Raw genomic sequence first — 21,739 nt, 5'->3', positions numbered from 1 at the left:
CCCCTGGAGCCCACCAGAGCCAAAGAATAGGACTCGAACCCACATCAATCAGATTGCGGAACTTGTGTTTCCTTCACTAGGAGAAGGAGCGCATCCTAGCTGCTTCCCGGGCTCAAGAAGACGATGGAAGAGGGGCGCCTGGGTGGCTCAGTGGGTTAAGCCGCTGCCTTCGGCTCAGGTCATGATCTCGGGGTCCTGGGATCGAGTCCCACATCGGGCTCTCTGCTCAGCGGGGAGCCTGCTTCCCTCTCTCTCTCTCTCTACCTGCCTCTCCGTCTACTTGTGATTTCTCTCTGTCAAATAAATAAATAAAATCTTAAAAAAAAAAAAAAGAAGAAGACAATGGAAGAGAAATAAAGAAGGAAGAGAAACTGGGGGCTGAGGGCCACATGCCGGGCAGGCCCCTGCACCGCATCAGGGACTCCCCTTTGGGGTGCTCTGCTGTGTCACCTGCTACAGGGACCTCTCTCGGTTGTCACGCAGATCACCTGAAGTAGCAGAGAGGGACACACTCAGCGGAGCTGGGTACGCAGGGGCCCGCCACAGTCAGGGGGGGTCTCCCGTTCCTTTTCCTGCACCCCCTCAGAGTGTAAAACAATGAGATGTGGGCATGAGGCTAGCACCGAGTGGATGCGATGAAATAACAGAAGCCTTTCTCCAGAGCTGGAGCAGGACCTTGACTGTGCTCTTTGCCTCTTTGTGCGAAAAGCCCAAATCAGCAGCATGCCCTGTGTCCTGTGGGAGGGAAATTTTAACCCAACCTGTGCCGGGAAGGCAACTCTCCCTCCAGAAAATGACCCACAGCGCAGCACAGAGGGAAGCCATGGCCCACAGGGATGGTCAGGGAGGGCTTCCCGAAGGAGCGGACCGCTGACTTCCTTCAGCCTGAGCTGAGTCTGCAGTCTGCTCCAGCGGTTCTTGGCCAAGGCCTCCCTAAGGCAGAGGGATTGCTGGAAAGGGAAGCCCAGGATCTAGAGCCTGGGTGGGCCTCAGGCCCTTCCTTACTCCTTTAAAAAGGCAGGTTCAAGTACAAGATAGCTGCCCAAGGATGTCCCATCCATGGCCATGGGGCAAGTCCAGGAGTGCCAGCTCTTTGGCTTCCCCCTGTCCAACCTCAGCCAGGACACATGAGCTATCAGGATTCCCAGACCACAACAGGTCAGCGACCCCCAGACAGGATGACTCAGCCAGAGTGGCCCCCAGCTGACTCTCCCTGGCCATGCGGCCCCAACAACATCCAGACCACCTGACTTCCACCAGAATGACCACCCGATTGCCTGACCAGTCCCAGGCCAGCTTACCCTGGCCAGCGTGTTCCCTGACCCCTGCCAAATAATGATTCTTACAACTGATATCAGCCAGCTTAACCTCCCTGGCTGACTTTCTCCCTCCACAGTGTCCCCTTAAGCAGAATGACTCCCCCTCCCTGGATGTCTGCCCTCAGCCTTGGCCAAGCCCAATTCCAACTATAGCCCTTAGGGGATAATACCTCTGGGTTCAGGCTCATCGTGAGAGCCCTCTCCCCACATTCTCCGCAGCTCACTCTGGGGTGGGAACCATCAGGCCTCCTAGGTCCTAAGGAAAACCCTATCCCCTCCAGTCTGGATGGCTCACGATCCACAGCCCCAAAACTAAGTCCCAGCTCCTGCTAGAGACCCAACTCCTGCTGGAGGCCACCAACCTGGGAGGAATGAGATCAGACTTTGGATTCAAAGCAAGAATGGTAGCAGGAACCCCCTCTGGCCTCCGTCAACACAGACACAGGCCCCAGACACGCGCACGCACACGCATCAACACCACCATGAGATGGCTGCCACTGCCACCCATGCCCAGGAAACTCCATAGTAATTCGTAAGGTCGGTACTAGTATTATTGCTGTTTTACAGATGGAAAATGAGACATGGAGAGATGAGCCGGCTTGCCCAAGGCCACGCTCTAAGTACCAGAAGCTGGGATTTAAGTCACCTATCTTTATTCAAGGAGATTAGGTCCAGACAGAATAAGGCCCCAGTGTTCTGCTAGCCACATGTGTTCATTCAGTTCCATTCACAGGAAATTCGTCCACTAGAAAGTACAAAGCAGGTCCCAGGCTGACACTATTAGAGGCACAAGGATGATTAAGATTCTGCCCTGCCCTCAGGGACCTCCCAGTCTGAGTGGGGGTGTTGGAATAAGACAAAGCAGAGAAGGGCCAAGGCCACAAGGAGGGTTCAGGAGAAATACTTTCTGGAGGTGGGTGCGTCTGAGTAGGGCCCGGAAGGATGGTCATCATTCTGGCCAGAAGAGATGGGCCGAAGGGTATCTGAGCAGAGCAAAGGAGGGCAAGGAATAAACACACAGTTAGTCCAGGGAAGTCCACAGTTCGTCTAGGGAAGAGCTCAGCCTGATCCAAGCAAGGGGAGAGAAGGCTAGAGAAAGGAAGGTCAAGGCCAGACCACGGAGGGAGTGCCTTCTGTGTCCAGGTGAGAAGTTTGGCCTCATTTAGAATTGGGAACGCTGAGCAGGTATTTGAGCAGGCTTCGGGTGAGACAGTGAGACAACCTCTATGCCAGGAAGAAGGCAGGTGTGTTCTCCAGAGGGCACAGGATCTGGAGGGAGCTTGGTGGGAAGAGCCCCCATGCGGTCCACAGTAAGATGTCTGGGACTGCTGAGGAAAGAAGCCTCAGGTCCCCATCCAAGATGCCAACGGCACACACTCTAGTCGCACCCAGAGGAAGCAACACACACACACACACACACACACACACACATGCATGCACGCACGCACGCCTGCAGCCCCACGCTCCCTTCCCCCAGCCTAGTCCAGGCCTCAGGGACACAGTCTCAGCCAGACTAGGGCCAGGGAGAAAACCAGACTCTGCCACGGGTACCCCATCTCTGTCCCGGCCTCCCACAGAGGGTGGGCTGAATCAAGTCGGGACCCCCACCGGTTCCCCCAGCCTCAGCTCCAACTGGCCCAGCTACATTCCTCAGCTAATCTCCCCAATCTGGCAGGCGGTTGCTGAGGCAACCGTCAGCCACAATTTGGGAAGGCAGGAGGATGGCTTATCCACATCCGGCTGGGCTCTGATGGGGCGATGGAAGGGGCAAAGCAACCTCAGCGGGAAGAGTCAGAGTGTGGGAAAGGGGCCTCCCCAGCAGGAGGGTCTCCACAGCTCCACGTGCACGTGTTTCCATGTGTCAACATGTGTGTGTGCGCGCGCGTGTGCAGGGCTGTGAGAGTGACAGCCTGGTATAGAATTTGAGCACCCAGCTGGCAGGAAGGAGACCTGGATCTATTCCCCACTGAGACTCTAACTCCCTGTGTGACCAGCAGCAGGTGACCTGCCCTCTCTGAATTGCTGCTTTCTCACCTATGAAATGACAATGGGGACCCAGGCGACCTCTAGGGCTACTACTTCCACATCTAGAATTCTGGTTCCGTTCATGCAAGTATGCATGCGAGCAAGAATAATGTGAGGGCTGGGCGCCTGGGTGGCTCAGATGGTTAAGCATCTGTCTTCGGCTCAGGTCATGATCCCGGGGTCCTGGGATCAAGTCCTGACATCAGGTTCCCTACTCAGCTGGAGTCTGCTTCTCACTTGCCTTCTGCTCCCCCTGCTTGTGCTCTCTCACTCTCTCTGTCAAATAAATAAGTAAAATAAAATCTTAAAAAGAAGAAGAAGAAGAAGAATGTGAGGGCAGAGAGAGACTACGGGGCAGAGCTTTGTGAGGGCAACCATGGGTCTCTGAGTGTGGGTCCCCCAGGCACTGTGCTGTGACGTTGGGGGTGTGCAGGCGTAGATCCCCATGCAGAGCATTTGGGCACACTCAGTGCTAAGCATGTGCCTACAGGGGAGGAGAGTATAAGCTGTGGGGGAGATGGGAGTTGTGTGTGTGTGTGTGTGTGTGTGTGCACCCCTGTGTAAGCACCAGACTCCTCCCCACCAGACAAGGAACTGTGCTCTGTGCCAACTGTGGCTTCCAGCCACCGCCAGTATTTTCTGAAGGACCCTAGGTAAACAGAGATTGTTTGCAATGAGATCTTTGTTCTCTTTGGTTTGTCAGTAGACCATCCAGTTCCCAAGGGTGGCCCCAAAAGAAACATAACTTCTACTGCCAGACTGCAAGTTTAGGGGCTGGGATCATACCCAGTCATAGGCACAGCCCCAACCCTGGCCCAGGGAAACCAAACACAAAGCCAGTGACAGCCCTGGTCTATTTCATCATCTGAAGCTACATCCCTATGCTAGGTAACTCAGCCCAACCCTGGAACCAACACTGGCCTCACCAACAGACATTCTCGCCCAACCCAGCCCTATCCTGTGTTCTCTACCCCAACTACAGCTCCAGCGTCAGGTCCGTCTAACCCCACCTTCTCCTTTCCTAAGGTCAGAGACTGGCCTCCAAACCCCATCCCCAAGCCCTGTGTATATAGCAGATGGCCAGCAGTGGCTAGACTCACCAACCCCATGATCCCAACTAGTCTGACGCCAACCAACCCCACCCAGGCTCAGGCACCATGACTTGAACCCAGAGACCTGGCCCAGTGCATTTCACTGCTTTTCTTGCCCAGATCGATACATCCAGACATCAGCCCAGGTTCCCTGGGCCCCGAATAACCAATGAGTAATTAATTAAGGGCAGAGGTGACCACCTTCTAATCACCCAGGATTCAGCATGGCCGCAGCCAGGAAGATCATCCAGGCAGGACCACAGATAGAAAAATCTGAGCTAGGACTCCTTCCAGGAGCCAACACGGGGCATGGTGATGCCAACATCCTTCCACCTCAGCTGAGGATAGAACGAAGCCAACTAGAGTGGGGGGACCTTAGGCCAGACACACTCCCCGTCACCCTGATCGCCATGCACCATAAATCCCAAGGTTCGTGGTAGGGCCGCCATGGTGGTGGTAGAAGGGGAAGGGGCGGGGCGGGGCCTGACACCCCGCAGAAGCAAAGGGCTGAATAGGGAGCTGTGCCATGCAGAGGTACGTGGGGCAAAGAGGTCACAGACCCCTGCAGTGCAGACACTCTGCATCATCACAAAACACAATGCAGCCGACCAGAGAGGCAGAGGACCAGGCACAAACCCAGGTGGTGGGAAAATCTGCCCTTTATTGCGGTCCATGGAGACAGAGAGATGTGTGGTGCCACAGCGTGGTGTGCCGGAGGTACAGGGCAGCACCTCTGCCCATTACAGAGGTGGAACACGGTCATACACCACAGCGGAGCAGAGCACATGGCGTGCATGCACCCCGGTACTGACCCCCGGTGCGGCATGGTGGAACCAGTGCAGAGGGACCACCTCCAACCCAGGTCTGCACAGAGGCACAGCGCACCAAGACAGTGCATCCAGTGACCCACTGGGCTGGCACTCGGTGCCATGTGATAGCTGCGCGGAGGAATGCCAGCCCTACCAGCTCTTCTCCCTCTCCAGACACTAACACAGGGCCAGGGACCTCACTGGTGTTCCATGACCTCTCACTGCAGGCAGGTGTCTGGTGCAGGCGTGCACAACAGTACAGAGACACAGGGGTGTGGGGCGGAAGGAACCATTGGGCGCGGCAGCCTCGTCCAGAATACAAACTCAGTACAGTTCCCGGGAACGGAGTACGTGTAGACTCAAGGGCAGGGGTAGAAAGTGGCACAGAAATGCCGTGCGGAATGGTGAACTAGAGGCAAGGGCTCTGGAGTCCTAAAATCCAGTGTTGTGCACACAACCCAGCCGTAAGCACCAGCAGTACTCAGGGCTCAGGGTGGTTACCCCGTGCCGTGCACAGATGAGCAGATGTTATGCTAAAGACCGTGCAAAGGTGCTACCTGCAAAACCTGCCAGTCCTGGAGCCCAAGAAAGCGGCTCCGAGCCACAGCATGAGCACAGACTGAGCAGTGCGCAATGCAGGGCAGAGGGGCGAGCAGGGCGGGTGCTCGTGGCAAAGAGGTTGCTCAACTGCGGCTGCCAACAGGAACCTGGGGGAAAGGGCACAAGCAGACTCCCCAGCGGGAATCCCAGGAGAGGCTGAGGCTCCCTAAGAGGCAGCATGGTGGTGGCCATGGTGCAGGGTCGTGTGAGGAGCTTGGCCGGAGGGCCCCTATCCAGCGGAGTACAGGAAAGCAGTGGGACTGAAGCGTCACATGCAACAAAGGCGTGCAGTGCTGGTAGGGTGCAAAGGTGGGACGCAGAGCAGCTGTGCCCAGAAACTCAGGAAAAGCCGCGTAGCCAACACAGTGCAGATCCCCACTGCAATCGTGCAGTGCAGAGAGGCACGTGACGCAGAGAGGCAGTGTGGCCGGAGCCTGCCATCTGTTGGCACTGCACAGTGGCCGAATGCTGGGAGCTAGCCCCAGATCCCTAGAGAGTCCACACATGCAGGGTGGCGGTGTGGGACAGGAAGACATGGCAGAGGTGGAGGTGGAGGGCACGGACCCACGGGAGTGTCCACATAGCCAATACAACACAGGATCCCAGCACAGTCACGCGGGGCAGGGCTGAGATGCGGCATAGTGCCAGGACACCATGGGCCCAGGAACCCCAGAGAGCATCCGCCCACAGTGGGCCAGCGCCGTGATGCAGTGCAGTTACGCAGAAACACGGCATACAGCCAATGCCACACGGGGAGGTCGCGCATGCGGTGACACACTGGACAGCAAGGGACGCCCAGACTCCTGGAAAACCCTGTGCCTCCAGCGATGCCAGTCTGAGCTGGCTAATCCACGGCTTGGCTGCTGAGGCCTCATCTGCCCTGGGGACTTCCTTCCACCCCGTCCCCTGACCCCAACATCTTCCACCCCAGTGACTCTCCAAGGGCACGGGATGAAGCCATTGCTGGACAGGCGGCCAGAACTGAGCACATGGTCCAGGTATTTCTATCCGAGCAGGGCCCCAAAGTGCTGGCAGGCAGACAATGAATTCTGATTCTGCTGAAAAGCTTTTGGGCAATCAAAGCACGTCCCCTGGCCCCCAGCCCAGGGCAGGGCGGTGCAGGGCAGGACAGGGCAGAGACAGAGAGGGGGACCTTTTGGACTATAAGCCCTGGTACAGGGTGAGCAGGAAGTGGGGTGAAGAACAGCGGGGAGGAGGTGAGAGGCGAGCCAGATGCAACCAACCTGGCTGGTCGCTGCTGCCGTCCTCACCTCGACCTCCTCCAGGGCCTGGACTTCATCAGAAGCCAAAAACAAACTTTTCTGAGCACATAGGATGCCCACGCACATACACTCACAGGCTTAATAACTGTTGGTACTTAACGCAGTGCTGACTAGGTAGCAGGCCCCATTCTAACTACATACCTACGTGTATAAAATACATCCTCATGGCAACTCCGTGCAGTGTGTTAAATAATTACCCGATGTCACAGATGAGAGCACTAAAGACCCAGGAAGGTCAAGTAACCTGCCCAGGTGTTACACAGCTAGTAGTGGTGGGGCTCGCGTTAGGACCCAGAGCCCGTGCCCTTAACCACGCTGGAGGTAAAGCACATGTTTACACACACGCACAACCACAAGGGTGTACATGTCCACACATGCAGACACACATATATACGCATTCTGAGCAGCGTATCCCCCACTCTTTCAGCTGAGACCCATCTCTCCTTGTGGTCCACATAACTTTCTGACACCTCCCAGTTGTCACCTCTTTTTTTTTTTTTTTTTCCAAAGAGAGAGAAAGAATGTGCATGCTTGTGGCGGGGCGGGTGGGGGGGAGGCGCAGGGGAAGCAGAGGGAGAGTGAGAGAGAGAGACTCTTTTTTTTTTTTTTTTTAAGATTTTATTTGTTAATTTGACAGAAATCACAAGTAGGCAGAGAGGCAGGCAGAGAGAGGGGAAAGCAAGCTCCCTGCTGAGCAGAGAGCCTGATGTGGGGCTCGATCTCAGGACCCTGAGATCATGACCTGAGCCAAAGGCAGAGGCTTTAACCCACTGAGCCACCCAGGCGCCCCAAGAGAGAGAGACTCTTAAGCAGGCTCCATACCCAGTGCGGAGACCCATGCAGGGCTTGATCTCATGACCCTGAGATCCTGACCTGAGCCAAAGGCAGAGGCTTTAACTGAGCCACCCAGGCGCCCCAAGAGAGAGAGACTCTTAAGCAGGCTCCATACCCAGTGCAGGGACCCATGCAGGGCTTGATCTCATGACCCTGAGATCCTGACCTGAGCCAAAATCAAGAGTCGGATGCTTAACCAACTGAGCCACCCAGATGCCCCCAGTTGTCACCCCTTATCCCCCAACTGCCCCATGCCCCACTGTTCTCTCCATCCTCCATCTGAACCCCGACCCTCGGCTGTTCCCCCAACACCACCTGTCTGTCCCCTCGGCCCCAGCTGTCCCCAGCCTCCAGATATATCTTCATCCCTAGTTGTCCCCCATGCCCCAGATGTTACTCTGCCCCCAAATGTGATCTTAGTCATCAAATATCCCCAAACATACCCCTTCCCAATTTCCCCATCCCAATCCTTCCACCCAGCTTCTACACTCTATTCCAAAACCTCAGGGACCCTTCCGAGTCCTTGCTTTCCACATCCTTCTGATCCTCCACTAAGTCCTGGGATCTGCGTCCTGGAAATCTGCCCCCAAGACTTCCTGAGCCAGCCAGCAACAGCGTCTTCTACACTGTCCGTGTCAGAAGTCCTCCCCTAGCCATTCTTCAGGCAATGGCCATCCTGCCCGGACCAAGTCCAGGGAGCATACTGGCCCCCATCTGTGACTGCCCTCTGAAGCCCAGCTCCACCCTCCACCTGCTCCAAGCCTTCCTTGTGTACCCCAGGGTTCACATCAATGCAAACACTGAGAGGGCACGAACCATGTACAAAGTCCTGGAAGTGCTGGAGAGTTGACCACAGAATGCGGACCAAGGAGGACTACTGCAATAGTCCAGGCAAGAAATGATGGGCTAGGAGGAAGGGAACATGGACTCAACAAAACCTTCTTCAATGGCTGCTGAGTGGTGGTTCTATCAGACCACTTCCACCCCCAGAAGTGTCCAGGCCTCACACCTCCAGGACAGCCCTGTCCATAGGACTTTCTGCCCTGATACAAACGTCTGTTCCTGCACCGACCAATGCAATAGCCACTAGCAACACGAGATTCTTGAGGACTTGAGATGTGGCAAGTGTCACTGAGGCAGTGGTTTGTATTTTCATGGATTCTAACCAATTTACATTTAATAACCACATGTGAGTAAGTGGCCACCATATTGGAAAGGGCAGGTAGAAAACATTTCCATCATTGTGAGAAGTTCTATTTGCAGGAAGTTCTACTGAGCATCAGCTCTAGACTGACTACGGAGAAGCAGAAGCATTAGGGGGCCTTCACAGAAGCTCTTATACTTGGGGTCTGAAGGGAGATTGGGGCGGCAACCCCCCAAGGAAAAGGGTGTCAGAAGCTGAGTGGCAGAGGCCCTGCTACAAAGCTATACACAGTCACCAGGACACTCTCTACCCAACACATGCACACCCCATTCCTGGAGACAGAAACTCCGACTACAGGGCACCCCACACCCAGACTCATGCACACCTGGATACTCTAATGCATGGGCTCCCTGTTGGGGAACACAGATACCCCACAGTCCAATATCCAGACACTTGGGAACCCCACACCCAGACATCCAAGTACTCAGACAGCCCCACATGTGGACACAACACAGAGACACTCCCGTACTTGAGCGCCCATGAACCTGAGGACTGACGGACACCTGAGTACACCCACCTCCAGATCCAGAGACACTGGACCATCCTCCCACAGCCTGGTCTAGGGACCATCTGGATACTAAGATGCCACCCACCCAAAGAGGTCTGCACCCAAACTCCAGGAATTTGACACTTAGATACCAAGACACCCTAGCAGCAGGCTCTCCAGGGATCCAAACAGCTGGTCACCTCCCTATTCCAAACTCAGATCCTGCCACAGGGTAACCAGATGGCCAGACACCTTGACAAGCCATACATATGTCCTGTGTGCCAGGCTGCAATCATACAATCACACACATACACAGCCCTCATCTCATTCTGACTGCCCTGGATCACACCTGCACACCCCTCAGCCAGACTCCCATAACCCCACCTGCAGGGGTCACTACAGGGAGCAGCCCTGCTCCCCTCCCTGGAGCTCACAAGCTGTTGGCACAAAGGCTTCGACCCCACCTGCTTATTCCAGGATCTGGGACAGAGAACTGAGGGAGTCTCCCCCTCCTGATGCAGGGCCTGCCCTCCCTCCTCCCAGGACGCACAGCTCCAACTGACGGTTGGGATTCCAAGCCTCGCACCACCTGCCGAGGCCTCCAGCACAAAGGCTGAGCCTGGGGGCAGGACAGCCTGCCAGCTGCTGGGGGGCGGGGTTGGAGGCAGAATTGGAAGCTGGAGAGTGGGGGGAATGACAGGCCGGAGACCTATCTCTTCAGTCTCTTCCAGGGACTCAACCTCCCCAACTCACAGCTCCCAGATGACTCTGTACGTGGCCTTTCCACACACAACACCATCCCCCGGCAGAATTTTCCAGATTCCTGGAGGAAAAACCGAATTCTTTAATCTCTACTTTCAGTGGAGTCAGTGCGCCCCCATCTGGCTTCTCCAGCTCAGAACTTGACCCACTGGACCTCATTCATTCTTTCTTGCCACATGTATTCAGTGCTGGTGGGCCAGAACTTGAACCAGACATTAAGGACTCAGAAGTGACCAAACACCCAGTCTCTGTCCTCACAGAGTTCATGGTCTGTAAGGGAGAAAGGACCAATAAACTGTAATTACAATAATTACAATGCTGTGAAAAAAATCTCATCAACCCCCACTCTCCCTGAGCTAGAACAGGGAGTAAGTAACCAAGGAAGGCTTCAGGGAGGAGATGATGCCTGAGCTGAGACCTGAAGGAAGAACAGAAGTTCACCAGGAGAAGAGGTGGAATTAGAAAGCTCTAGGGGAAAGCACAGCTTGGAGGACAGAAGGGAGCTGCGGGAGGAAGGAAGGGCACAAGGCACCCCTAGCAACTCTAGCTAACGCAGCCCTGCAGGAAAAAACCACCCCACAAGTCTAGCTTAGCAGATGACGGCATGGAAGAGTAGCAGCATGCCTCAAAGCAAGCAGTTGTCCACCTTGAATTTTCTCTGAGACTTGAGCTGGGCAGGAGCTCAGCACCCACCACCCTGGCCACTCTCACCACTCCTGCTGCGTCTCCTGTCCCCCCCCCAGCCCCAGGGAGAATACCTTCCATCCGTTACCTTCCATCCAGCTGCTCAGACAAGCCTTTATGGCCCAACCTGAAACCACTAGGCAGCCTCTCCCTCATTCCTGTTGTCCACAACCCCAGGAACCAAAAGGACAAAATGAGCTAGAACACAGAGGAATAAATTATGGCCAGATTTGCATGCCTACTAGACATCCCACACCTACCTTTGGTGGGGCAGGGGATACAGGAGGCATTCAGGGAGCTGGGCTGATCTTACGCAGGTTGGGGGCAAAGATAGATTGTACCCCTTCTACAAAGTGTTTATTTATAAACGAAGCCCCAAAGGTAATAGCTACAAGGATGCCGGAACTTTAAAGTAAAGTAATTTGCCCAAGGTCACAAGGACAGCAAGTGGCAGAGGTAGAATTTGAACCCAGGCCCCCCCCTGGCTTCAAATCACAGTTTCTGGGGCTCTGTAACAGTCCTCAAAACCATCTTTTGTTCCCTGGCACTCACAGATAGAGCCTTACTTTACAATCTACCAAGTACTATGCACCATTATTATGATACTCATAAGACATATGAGGAAACCAAGACCCCAGAAATGGAAGTAACTTGCTCAGGGTCTCACTCCCATCCAATACCTCAGCTCTTAACAGTCTCCCCGCTGCTGGCAAGAGGTGGAGCACAGGAGGGTTCTTGCAAGGGGGGAGGAGTGGAGGGGGGGCACAGTAATCTTCCGGTTTGATCTCAGGGTGGGGGAGGAGCAAAGTTGCTGGGGAGGGGTTGGAGAGGGAGAGGAAGCCAGGCTCCAGCTCCCAGCCAACAGCAGGAGCGGCTTCGGGAGCAAGAGGAGGTCTGCGGGAGAGGCCTGAAGGGGCGGCGGGGCGGGGCACTCGACTCCGGGGAGGCCAGTTCTCCGAGGCCAGCGGCCAGGGGGAGTCTCTCCGGGGCCAAGGTGGCCCAGCACGTGCTTTGGCTCTGATCTCTGCTTGGGGCGTCTCCCCGTTACTCCGCGCCCTGGGTACCAAGCTGGAGACACCCAAACGGTGGAGATTGAGAGGATGAGGCCGCGGGAGGGGACCGGGTCACCCCTGCCCCAGGGGACCGGTAGAGTACAACTCCGCTGGAGGGGGCCACAGTCCAGGATCCCAGGCCCCAAGGAAGGAAGGGGGGGCGGGGGAGTCAGACACACGCACACAGCCGACACACGAACACAGCCGACACACGGTTCACGGCACACACGGACACACAGACACAAGCTCCGGATACGCACATTCAGATCCGCGAACACACACACACACACATACACACACACACACACACACACACACACACCGCGCGATCGCACAGCGTACAGAAACACGGAGACTCACGTACACACTCACACACACCGCGGTCCGGACCGGCCGAGAGGCCGCACAAAGTTGCGGAGTCGGCCAAGGGAGTGTCCCAGGAGACCCAAGTGTCCGCGGTGCCTCCTGCCCGCCACGGGAGGGGGCGCCGTCCTGCGCCCCAAGGCCAGGCCCTGCCCGCGCCCGGACGTCGCAGCCCCGCCCGGCCACAGCGCCCGCCGCGCCCCCCACCCCCATCCACCGCCCGCCGGGTGCAGCCACGGCGGAGCCCCGCAGCAGCACCCGCCCGCCGGCCCCCGGTGCCCGCCTCCCGCGCCCGGCCCAACCCGCCAACAGCCCGGGCGCCCCGCGGCCCCAGCGCCGCCTCGGAGCTGCCGGCCGCCAGCGCCGCGCAGAACTTGCGAAACAACAAACAGCCCGACATGTCGGAGTCGGCGGTTCCGGGGCCCCCTTCCTCCCTCCCGAGCTTCAGGCCCGGCCCGACCCGGGAGGGGAGGGGGCGCCGCCGCGACAACTTGTTCCGGGCCCGCGCGCCACATACGCACACACGCGGGGCACACACACACACACACACACACACACATCCAGACACCGCCCCCTCGGGCGGCCCCGGGCCCCAGGCACACACTCAGCCACCGCCCAGGCGCGCACCACACTCGCAACATTCCTGGACACGCAGCCAGCACGCACGGACACACTCACACACTCACATCCGCTCCAGACACGCTCCTACACACGCATTCCCGGCACACTTGGCATTCACTCGGACCCACGCAACCCCCGGCGGCGCACACCACCAATCCCAGACACTCCCACACGTACACATCGCGCACACAGTGCACGGACACACACGTTCCGGACCCGTTCCCACGCCTTCACACACGTACATGGACCTCACAAGCACACACACCACACACGCGTTCCCCGATCCACACGCGGGCACAATCCACAGAGCACTCCCGGTCACACGCATAACACAAACACACAGCACATTCGCGGACACATAACAGGCAGCACTACCTGCCACGACATACAAAATGCAAACAAATGCAACACATTCGCAGACACAACTCCGGCCACAGAACCAAACTCAGATGCACACACACAATCTACTGGCCGCACAAACACTACTCACTGGCAGGCGCACAAGACAGCGCACACCCAATGCCTCGACGAACACAACATTCACCCCAACACACTCGTAGACGCACAACACACACAGTACCTTTCCATGCACACATAACTCACGGACACACAACATTCACGGACACACAACACCCTGAGCCCGCGGTCGCACATCCAACACTCAGACACACACAGGGAGCAGGCTCGGAACGCCGGGTCACCTAACACTTACACTTTCTTGAGAGCTACGCCATGGGCCCCGGGGGCTCCGCGGGGCAAGCTCGGTCGGACCGACGCGCGCTTACCTGCCGGAGTCTCGGTCTCAGGAGCGCAGAGCTGGAAGGTGAGCGCCAGGACTAGAGCCTGGGCGCGGACCATGGTGCGCCGCCGCCTGCCCCGGGGCCGGGCGCAGGAGGTGCCGCCGCCAGAGCCCCAGCCGAGCCCAGCCGGAGGCGAGCCGGAGCCGGAGCGAAGCGGCGCGGCGCGGAGCGGGACTGGCGCCGAGTCCAGAGCGGGAGCCCAAGCAAGCGGGGCGCTGACGTCAGGCCCGGCCCCGGGTTCCGCGGTCTCGCGGCGCCCCCTGCTGGCAGCCGCTCGCGCTGCAACCGGTCCGGTATCCGACTGCCCAGGCGCGCCCCTCCCCCATTCCCGCAAACCAACCCCCAAACCCCACCTCGGTCCGGGCCGGGCCCTGAGGCCCACCGCCTCCACACTCACCCAGCACCGACTTTCTCAAGCCAGCATTCTCGCTGCCCACACTTAGCTCTGGCATTGCGCTCTCGGGGACAGAAGACCCAAAGACACTCTGCTTCTCTGTCCCCTTTGATGCTTGCATTCCCTCTTATCGAGACCCCTCCAAATGCACATTCATGCATACCTTCAAGGACAGAGTGCTCATCACCTACTGAAACCAAATGGTTGGGTCTTTGGAAACGCTGGCTTTTAAAGTTGTCCATAATATTCTTTTATTATCCTTTTAATATCCATGGGATCTGTAGTGATGTCCCCTCTTTCATTCCTGCTATTAGTAAATTATGTCCTCTGTTCTTTTCTTAGCCTGATGAGAGGCTTATTTATTGATTGATCTTTTCAAAGAACCAGCTTTTGGTGGAGCTTATTTTTCTCTTCCTATTTCCTGTTTTCAATTCCATTGATTCCTCTAATTTTTTTTCTTCTGCTTCCTTTGTATTTAATTTGCTCTCCTTTTTCTAGTTTCCTGAGGTGGAAGCTTAGCTGATTGATTTTAGATTTTTCTTCCTTTCTAATGTTTTCATTCAGTGCTATAAATTTCCCTCTAAGCACTGCTTTTGATGCATCCCAGAAATTTTTATAAGTTGTGTTTTCATTCTCATTGAGTTTAAATTTTTTTTTATTTCTTAGCATTTCTTCTTTGATCTATTTGGGGTTTTTTTAAGGATTTATTTATTTATTTAAGAGAGAGAGAGAGAGGGTGCACTTGCAGCGGGGAGGGGCAGGGGGAGAGGAAGGGAGAGAATCTCAAGCAGACTCTACACTGAGTGCAGAGCCTAATAAGGAGCTTGACCTCACAACCCTAAAATCATGACCTGAGCCAAAACCAAGAATCGGACACTCAACAAAGTCATCCAGGTGCCCCTGATCCATGTGTTATTTAATCTCCAACTCATTCAGAGTGTTCCAGCTACCTTTCTGTTATTGATTTCTGGTTTAATTCCACTGTGGTCTGAGGGCAAACATTGTACGAGTCTGGTCTTTTAAAGTTAAGGTGTGTTTTAGAGCCAGAATGTGGTCTATCTTGGTGAATATCCTACATGAGCTTGAGAGGAATGTGTATTCTGCTGTTATTGGATGGCATAGTCCATGGATGTCTACGACTGATGGTGGTGTTGAGTTCAACTACATCCGTACTGATTGCCCACTGATTCTGTCCATTTCTGGCAGAGGAGTGTTGAAATCTCTAACTATGGTAGTGAATTCATCTATTTCTCCTTACAATGCTGGTTTTTAGAAAATTATTCCTTTTCATGCCATAAAGTCTGCCTCCATCACTAACTCTCCTTGGTCCTTGTCTACCTCTGGCTACACAGGTTAAGTATATTTGGGGCTCTACCCAGTACAATGTTGCCAAACTTGTTGCCCATTACTATGTCCAGACACCTTCTATGTACTTTACCCACATAGACTCATTTAATCCTCACCACTATTAATTTTTACTCCCATTACATAGTTGAGGAAATTGCAGTACAGAGAGGTGACTTTTTCAAGGTTGTGCATCAGTATGTAGTGGGCACCAGGATCTGAATCAAGACCATCTGGCTTAACTTGAGTGGAGGCTGAGAACTGCCTCCCATCTGGAGCGAATTAACAAATACCAGATAGTGATTCGTTTTTTCAACAATTCCTATAAGCCAAGGTGGAGTTCTAAAACAGACAAAAATTCCTACCCTCATGGAGTTTACATTCCAGTGGGAAAACAAGAACAATAAACAGCCATGAAAGCAAATTCTCTGGTACATGAGATAGTGATAAACCACGGCTTCTGTATTTGGGACAGAGATATACCAGAGAAATGGAGGGAGAAACAGTGAGGGGGGAAGAGATTATTGCAGTTTTATTTATTTTGGGGGTTTTTTAAAAGATTTTATTTACTTTTGCAAGAGAGAGAACGAGCATGAACAGAGGGAGAAGAAGATTCCCCACTGAGCAGGGAGCCCGATGTGGGGATTGATCCCAGGACCCGGGATCATGACCTGAGCCACCCAGGTGCCCCTCTAAGGGCAAGACTTTTGTCTTGTATCCCAGAGCTTAGTGTCAATGTGTAGTTGATGCTCAAAAAAATACCGAATGGGTAAATAAATGAATGCAGACAGATGTGGTCTTTGCCCTCATGAGGCTTACACTCTCAGGGAAAAGACCAACAGCTAACATGCAAAAATATGTCATTACAATCCGAGATGTGCAGTCTAAAGAAAATGGGAGAAATGTTGTGATAAATAATTGGGGAGGACATTCTACTTGAGTTAAGGGGGTCTGAGAGGGATTTCCTGAGTAAGTGAAGTGGTAATATTTGAGCTGGGACCTGAAGTAAGGGAAGGAGCCAGCAATCAGTGGGGAGGGACACAGCAGCCAGAGAGGACAGCCTGTACAAAAGCAGGAGCTTGTGTGTTTGAGGAACAGTCAGGCCAGGGTGGCTGGAATGGAGTGGGGAGGAAAGAGGAGCCAGATACAGCTGGAGAGGCCGGCAGGATGGGGAGGGCGTACAAGACACTATGGCAATTTGGGTTAAGCCCTAAGAACAGTAAGAAGCTATTGGGGCCTTAAACAGAATAAAATTACTTTTTTTTTTAAAGTCTTCAGATGAGCCAAGTGGATAACAGACTGTAGAAATAGAGACAGACCCACAGATCGATGGTTCTAACTAGTGGAGAGTGACACCGGATAGAGCCTAGGATTTCAAGGTCTATCAAAGACCTCCCCGTGCCCTGCCTCCGCTGCAGGCTGGCTACTCACTGAGGGGGGCACAAGTGAGATTGGCCTGCACCTGGAGGAGGCAGGGCAGAAGGCTTCTAGGCTCTTGGTCATCTCTCTTGTGAGCCCTGATGAGTCGGAGAAGGGGCCACAGAGACAGAGAATTTGAGCGAGAATCACTGGAAGTAAGTCAGAAGCAAGAAAAGGTTGATGGGGAAGAAACAGATAGATACAGGAAGAGACAGGAAGGACTACCCAGAACAAGAAACTCAAGGAGAGAAATCCAGTGAATAGAAGAAACAACCAAAGGTGATGCTGTTTGCAGAGGACTCCTGTGAGAGCTTTGTGACAAGAGTTTACCATTGATCCCATGTTCCTCTATGTGGACACTGAGGCTCAGAAATTATGTGGCCCTTGTCCACTTTCCCGCAAAACTAGTAAATGATAGGCCCAGGATTCAAATCTAGACCTGACCAACTCCACACCCACTCTTGCTCTTTTTGCTGGAGAAGACTACAGGGCAGACACCGTCATGGGAGGAGAAGGAGAACATGAGCAACAGGTGGACAGATGAACACTGCTTCACTTGGAAAAGATCAAAGACTTCCAGAAGCCTTGAGTGGCCTGGAGTGACCTGCCTAAATCTATGGGAAAAGGAGACAGCACCGCAGACAGGGCCAGGTAGTAAGGAAATTCAATTACTTTCAACTCATGGAATATTTATGACACCTACCCTGGGCCAGTCCCATATTGGGTGCTGGTGTCATGGAGATGCACCATACGTGACCCACTCTTGCCCAGAGGGGCAAGTGGACATGTAAACAAATAAGGGACTGTGTCCTAAAGGCCATAACACCAATTCAGAGAAAACACAAAGGCAGCAAAGGTTGACTCAGCCTAGGGAGCTGGAAAACAATACCAAAGAAATGATATCTGAACCTGGAATTTCCCAGGAAGGCAAGGCCAGAAGAGCATTTCAGGCAGAAGAAGAAACGTGAATAAAGATACAAGACATGGAATTGCTCAGAGAGGTGGCTATCAGGTGCTGTTGGATCATGGGCTACGCACAGTCTTATAGCAGGAGATAAAAACAGTGTGGGACTCAGAGTGCAGAGGCTATTGAATACAAGGCGTGAAAAGTAGACTTGAACCCCTCAATCAGTAGTTCTCCAACCGTGTCTTTGGGGAAACCAAGGGACTCCTCAAGTTAAGCTGAGGGGTTCTGCCATGGAATTCAAACTATAGCCATCTCCTTCTAACTTGCAAGAAGGTAACTTAATTACGTTGAAGAGAATTTTCTTTGTTTAAAGGTGGTGCTTTTCCTCCATATACTTTTCTAAAGATTTTAGCATATGGCAGTTGTGCTAGAGATTAACAGAGTCAGCATAGAATCACTGTTTCATTTTGTTTTGTTTTGTTTACAGTCTTAACTTTAGCATGTCAGTAGTTCATTATGTTCTTAAAAGAACTGTGGCTTCTGGATCTAAGTATTGGGGAATCACAGAAGGACTTTCAGCAAGGAAAAGAAAATCTGATCTTTCTGTTTAAAAAAAAAGAAATCATTCTGGAGGTGTCTGGCTGGCTTCATCGGTAGAACATGAGATTCTTGACCTCAAGGTTGTAAGTTCCAGCCCCATGTTGGGTGTAGAGCTTACTTAAATATAAAATATTTTTGTTGGTGGGAATGCAAGCTGGTGCAGCCACTCTGGAAAACAGCATGGAGGTTCCTCAATATGTTGAAAATAGAACTGCCCTATGACCCAGCAATTGCACTATTGGGTATTTACCCTAAAGATACAAACGTAGTGATCCAAAGGGGCACATGCACCCGAATGTTTATAGCAGCAATGTCCACAATAGCCAAACTATGGAAAGAACCTAGATGTCCATCAACAGATGAATGGATCAAGAAGATGTGGTATATATACACAATGGAATACTATGCAGCCATCAAAAGAAATGAAATCTTGCCATTTGCGACAACATGGATGGAACTAGAGCGTATCATGCTTAGCGAAATAAGTCAAGCAGAGAAAGACAACTATCATATGATCTCCCTGATATGAGGAAGTGGTGATGCAACATGGGGGCTTAAGTGGGTAGGAGAAGAATCAATGAAACAAGATGGGATTGGGAGGGAGACAAGCCATAAGTGACTCTTAATCTCACAAAACAAACTGAGGGTTGCTGGGGGGAGGGGGGTTGGGAGAAGGGGGGTGGGGTTATGGACATTGGGGAGGGTATGTGCTTTGGTGAGTGCTGTGAAGTGTGTAAACCTGGTGATTCACAGACCTGTACCCCTGGGGATAAAAATATGTTTATAAAAAAATAAAAAATTTAAAAATAAAATAAAAATAAAAAATAAAATATTTTTTAAAAATCATTCTGGAGGCCTGAGGAAGAAGGAAAGTGGAAGGAAATGGGGGGAGAGGGTTTCAGTTAGGAAGAAGGCTGCTGACACAGTTGATGTCCTGGACTGTAAAGGGGGGCTATTGGGATGAATGGGGGGACTAAGTCCAGTCTCCAAGAGGCAGACCTACTAGATGATTCTCCAGGATTTCCAGCCAGGCTGTCCAGGGAATTCAGAGGAAACAATCTGGTAGAGAAGCTAATGTCAATAGCTCAAAGTCACCTAGAGAGTCTTCAACAGAAGTAGATCTATGTGTCACAGTGAAAACAGAACGTAAGCAAAACTGGGTATTTTGTGCATGTGTGTGTATGTGCCCATGCACATGGGTACTCACATAAGTGTGGGACCAAGTCTTTGCTCCATCATGGGACATCTACTTTCTCTAATAATAAAAACAGGTATAAACATTTTTTGAGCACATAGTATGAGCCAGACCCTAGTCTGGGTGTTTTACATATGATATTTCCCATCTAATCTTCACAATAACCTAATAACATTTATCAAATGCTTTCATGTGCCAAGCATTGTGCTAAATGCTTCAAATGAACAATAGCTCACTTGATTTTCATAAGAGCCTCAAAACAAATACTATTATTTCCTTCATTTTAAGGATAAGAAAATGGAGACACAGAGAGGCCAAGTGACTTACCCAAAATCAAATGGCTGGAAAAGGGCAGAGTCAAGACTCAATGTCAGTTCTGCCAGAATCCAACCACCTGCAGCTTTCATCAGAGCACTTTGCTTTCTTCTCTTCCTCAGAGAAAAGGCCTTGAGCTGGCAGGCTTTGGGTCAGTAAAATCTAGAGAAAGTTACTCTTCCTTATCCTTCAAAGTTCTGGCTCAGTGTTTGTCTAAGCCAGTTTCCTAGGCCACCTGCATCAGGATATTCTTGAAACCTGGTAGGAATTGCAGATTCCTGAACCTGTGCCCCAAATTCTAATTCAGTAGGCTCGAGATGGGACCTCAGGTAAATTTTATGCATACTGAGGATTTTGAGTGGGACAGTCTCCACAGCACCTCCTGCAAGAACCCCCACTCCACCCTGGCTCCTTCCAGAGCACCTTTCTCCTCTGGACTCCAACAGTGTCCTCTGTCCTATTCTATCAACTAGGATTTTAGCTATTTATGTTCATGTCTTACAGCCAATAAAAATATGATTTAGTGTTTTTACTGTGTTATATCTGCTTATAAAGCACTTCCACTCTCCCACTAAATCCCTTCTACAATGTAAGCATTTTGAGAGGGGGCCTTCCTCCTTGTGATACCTCCTTTATATCTGAGCACACTTAGCATTTTACAATGTGCTCTTCTATCCACAACGTTATCCTACTGTTTCATCCAATCTTCACCACAGTCTTGAAGGACATATATTGTCCCCCAGTGTACCCATCAGAAAAAAGCCTGGCCTGGGAGCTTGGGACACCTGCCCAAGGTGGCCAAGCTAGGAAGCAGAAGGACTAGGAGTTGAACCTAAATATTCTAGCTCCAAGCCCAGTGCTCTTGCCTCCACATCAAGTTAAGTCTACTCTATTCAGTGGTAGGGAAGTAAAGTTTGCTTCCCTATGCTGTTACAGGATAGCAGAGAATAAATGAGGTGATGTCTTAAAAGTTCTGGCACAGCGAGCACTCCATAAACGATGGGGAGAAGAAAAAACTGAAGTCAGGGAAGGGTAAATGACTTTCCCCAAATCAAACACCAAGTCGCAGACTGTAGGCACAGCTCCAGGCCGGTCTCGGATGCTCCTACTTTGCAGAACTACTTGGCCAGCCCTGAGTCTCCACGACTCCCTCGGGTACTTCCAACACCCCCATCTCACTCCACCACCCCCGCAGTCTTCCGAAGCGCCACCGCGCGGGCAGCGAAGGTAGAGCACGAGCTTTTAAAAAGAGCAAGGGGCGTGGCCACACGGCGGGGCGGGGAGGAAGGCGGGGCGCAGGCGCGCGGGCGCGGGCCGATGACGTAGACGCGCTGTCGGGCTCTGAGCTGTCTGCGGGAAGCATGTGGGGCTGCGGCGCGCGGGTGGGGGCGCGAGCCGGGTCGCGGATGCCGCACGAGCTGTTCCTCGCTTGGCACCGCGGCTGGTCTGCCGCAGCCCCCTACTCCGCAACTGCCGAGCCCTCCCGGGTCCGGGCGCTGATCTATGGGCATCACGGGGACCCAGCCAAGGTCGTCGAGTAAGACACGGCGCCGAAACGGGGCCAGGGGCCAGGGGTTACTGGAGGGGGTTAAGACGCGCTGTGAAGAAGGGGGTCTTGACCAAGGAGGGAG

General features: G+C 53.0%; 2 protein-coding genes across 9 annotated transcripts in view; one reads left to right on the top strand and one right to left on the bottom strand.

Moving 5' to 3' along the window:
* PTPRU (protein tyrosine phosphatase receptor type U) overlaps positions 1–14,113 on the bottom strand; it is a 77,130-nt gene extending 63,017 nt beyond the window's left edge. For all 7 annotated transcript variants that reach the window (XM_004740969.3, XM_045064076.1, XM_045064074.1 and 4 more), the window contains exon 1: positions 13,920–14,113. In XM_004740969.3, coding sequence (XP_004741026.1) covers positions 13,920–13,992 — 73 coding nt within the window. In that variant the 5' untranslated portion in view covers positions 13,993–14,113. The remainder of the gene's footprint in view (positions 1–13,919) is intronic.
* Positions 14,114–21,419: 7,306 nt separating this feature from the next.
* MECR (mitochondrial trans-2-enoyl-CoA reductase) overlaps positions 21,420–21,739 on the top strand; it is a 33,673-nt gene continuing 33,353 nt past the window's right edge. For both annotated transcript variants that reach the window (XM_013046856.2, XM_013046862.2), the window contains exon 1: positions 21,420–21,645. In XM_013046856.2, the coding sequence (XP_012902310.1) occupies positions 21,470–21,645 (176 nt within the window). In that variant the 5' untranslated portion in view covers positions 21,420–21,469. The remainder of the gene's footprint in view (positions 21,646–21,739) is intronic.

The sequence above is a fragment of the Mustela putorius genome, unplaced genomic scaffold, assembly GCF_011764305.1.
Source record: "Mustela putorius furo isolate JIRA1106 unplaced genomic scaffold, ASM1176430v1.1 tig00003853_pilon_pilon_pilon, whole genome shotgun sequence".
Classification (NCBI taxonomy): domain Eukaryota; kingdom Metazoa; phylum Chordata; class Mammalia; order Carnivora; family Mustelidae; genus Mustela; species Mustela putorius.
The sequence above is the reverse complement of the archived record's forward strand: the minus strand, read 5'-3'. Positions and strand labels throughout refer to the sequence as shown.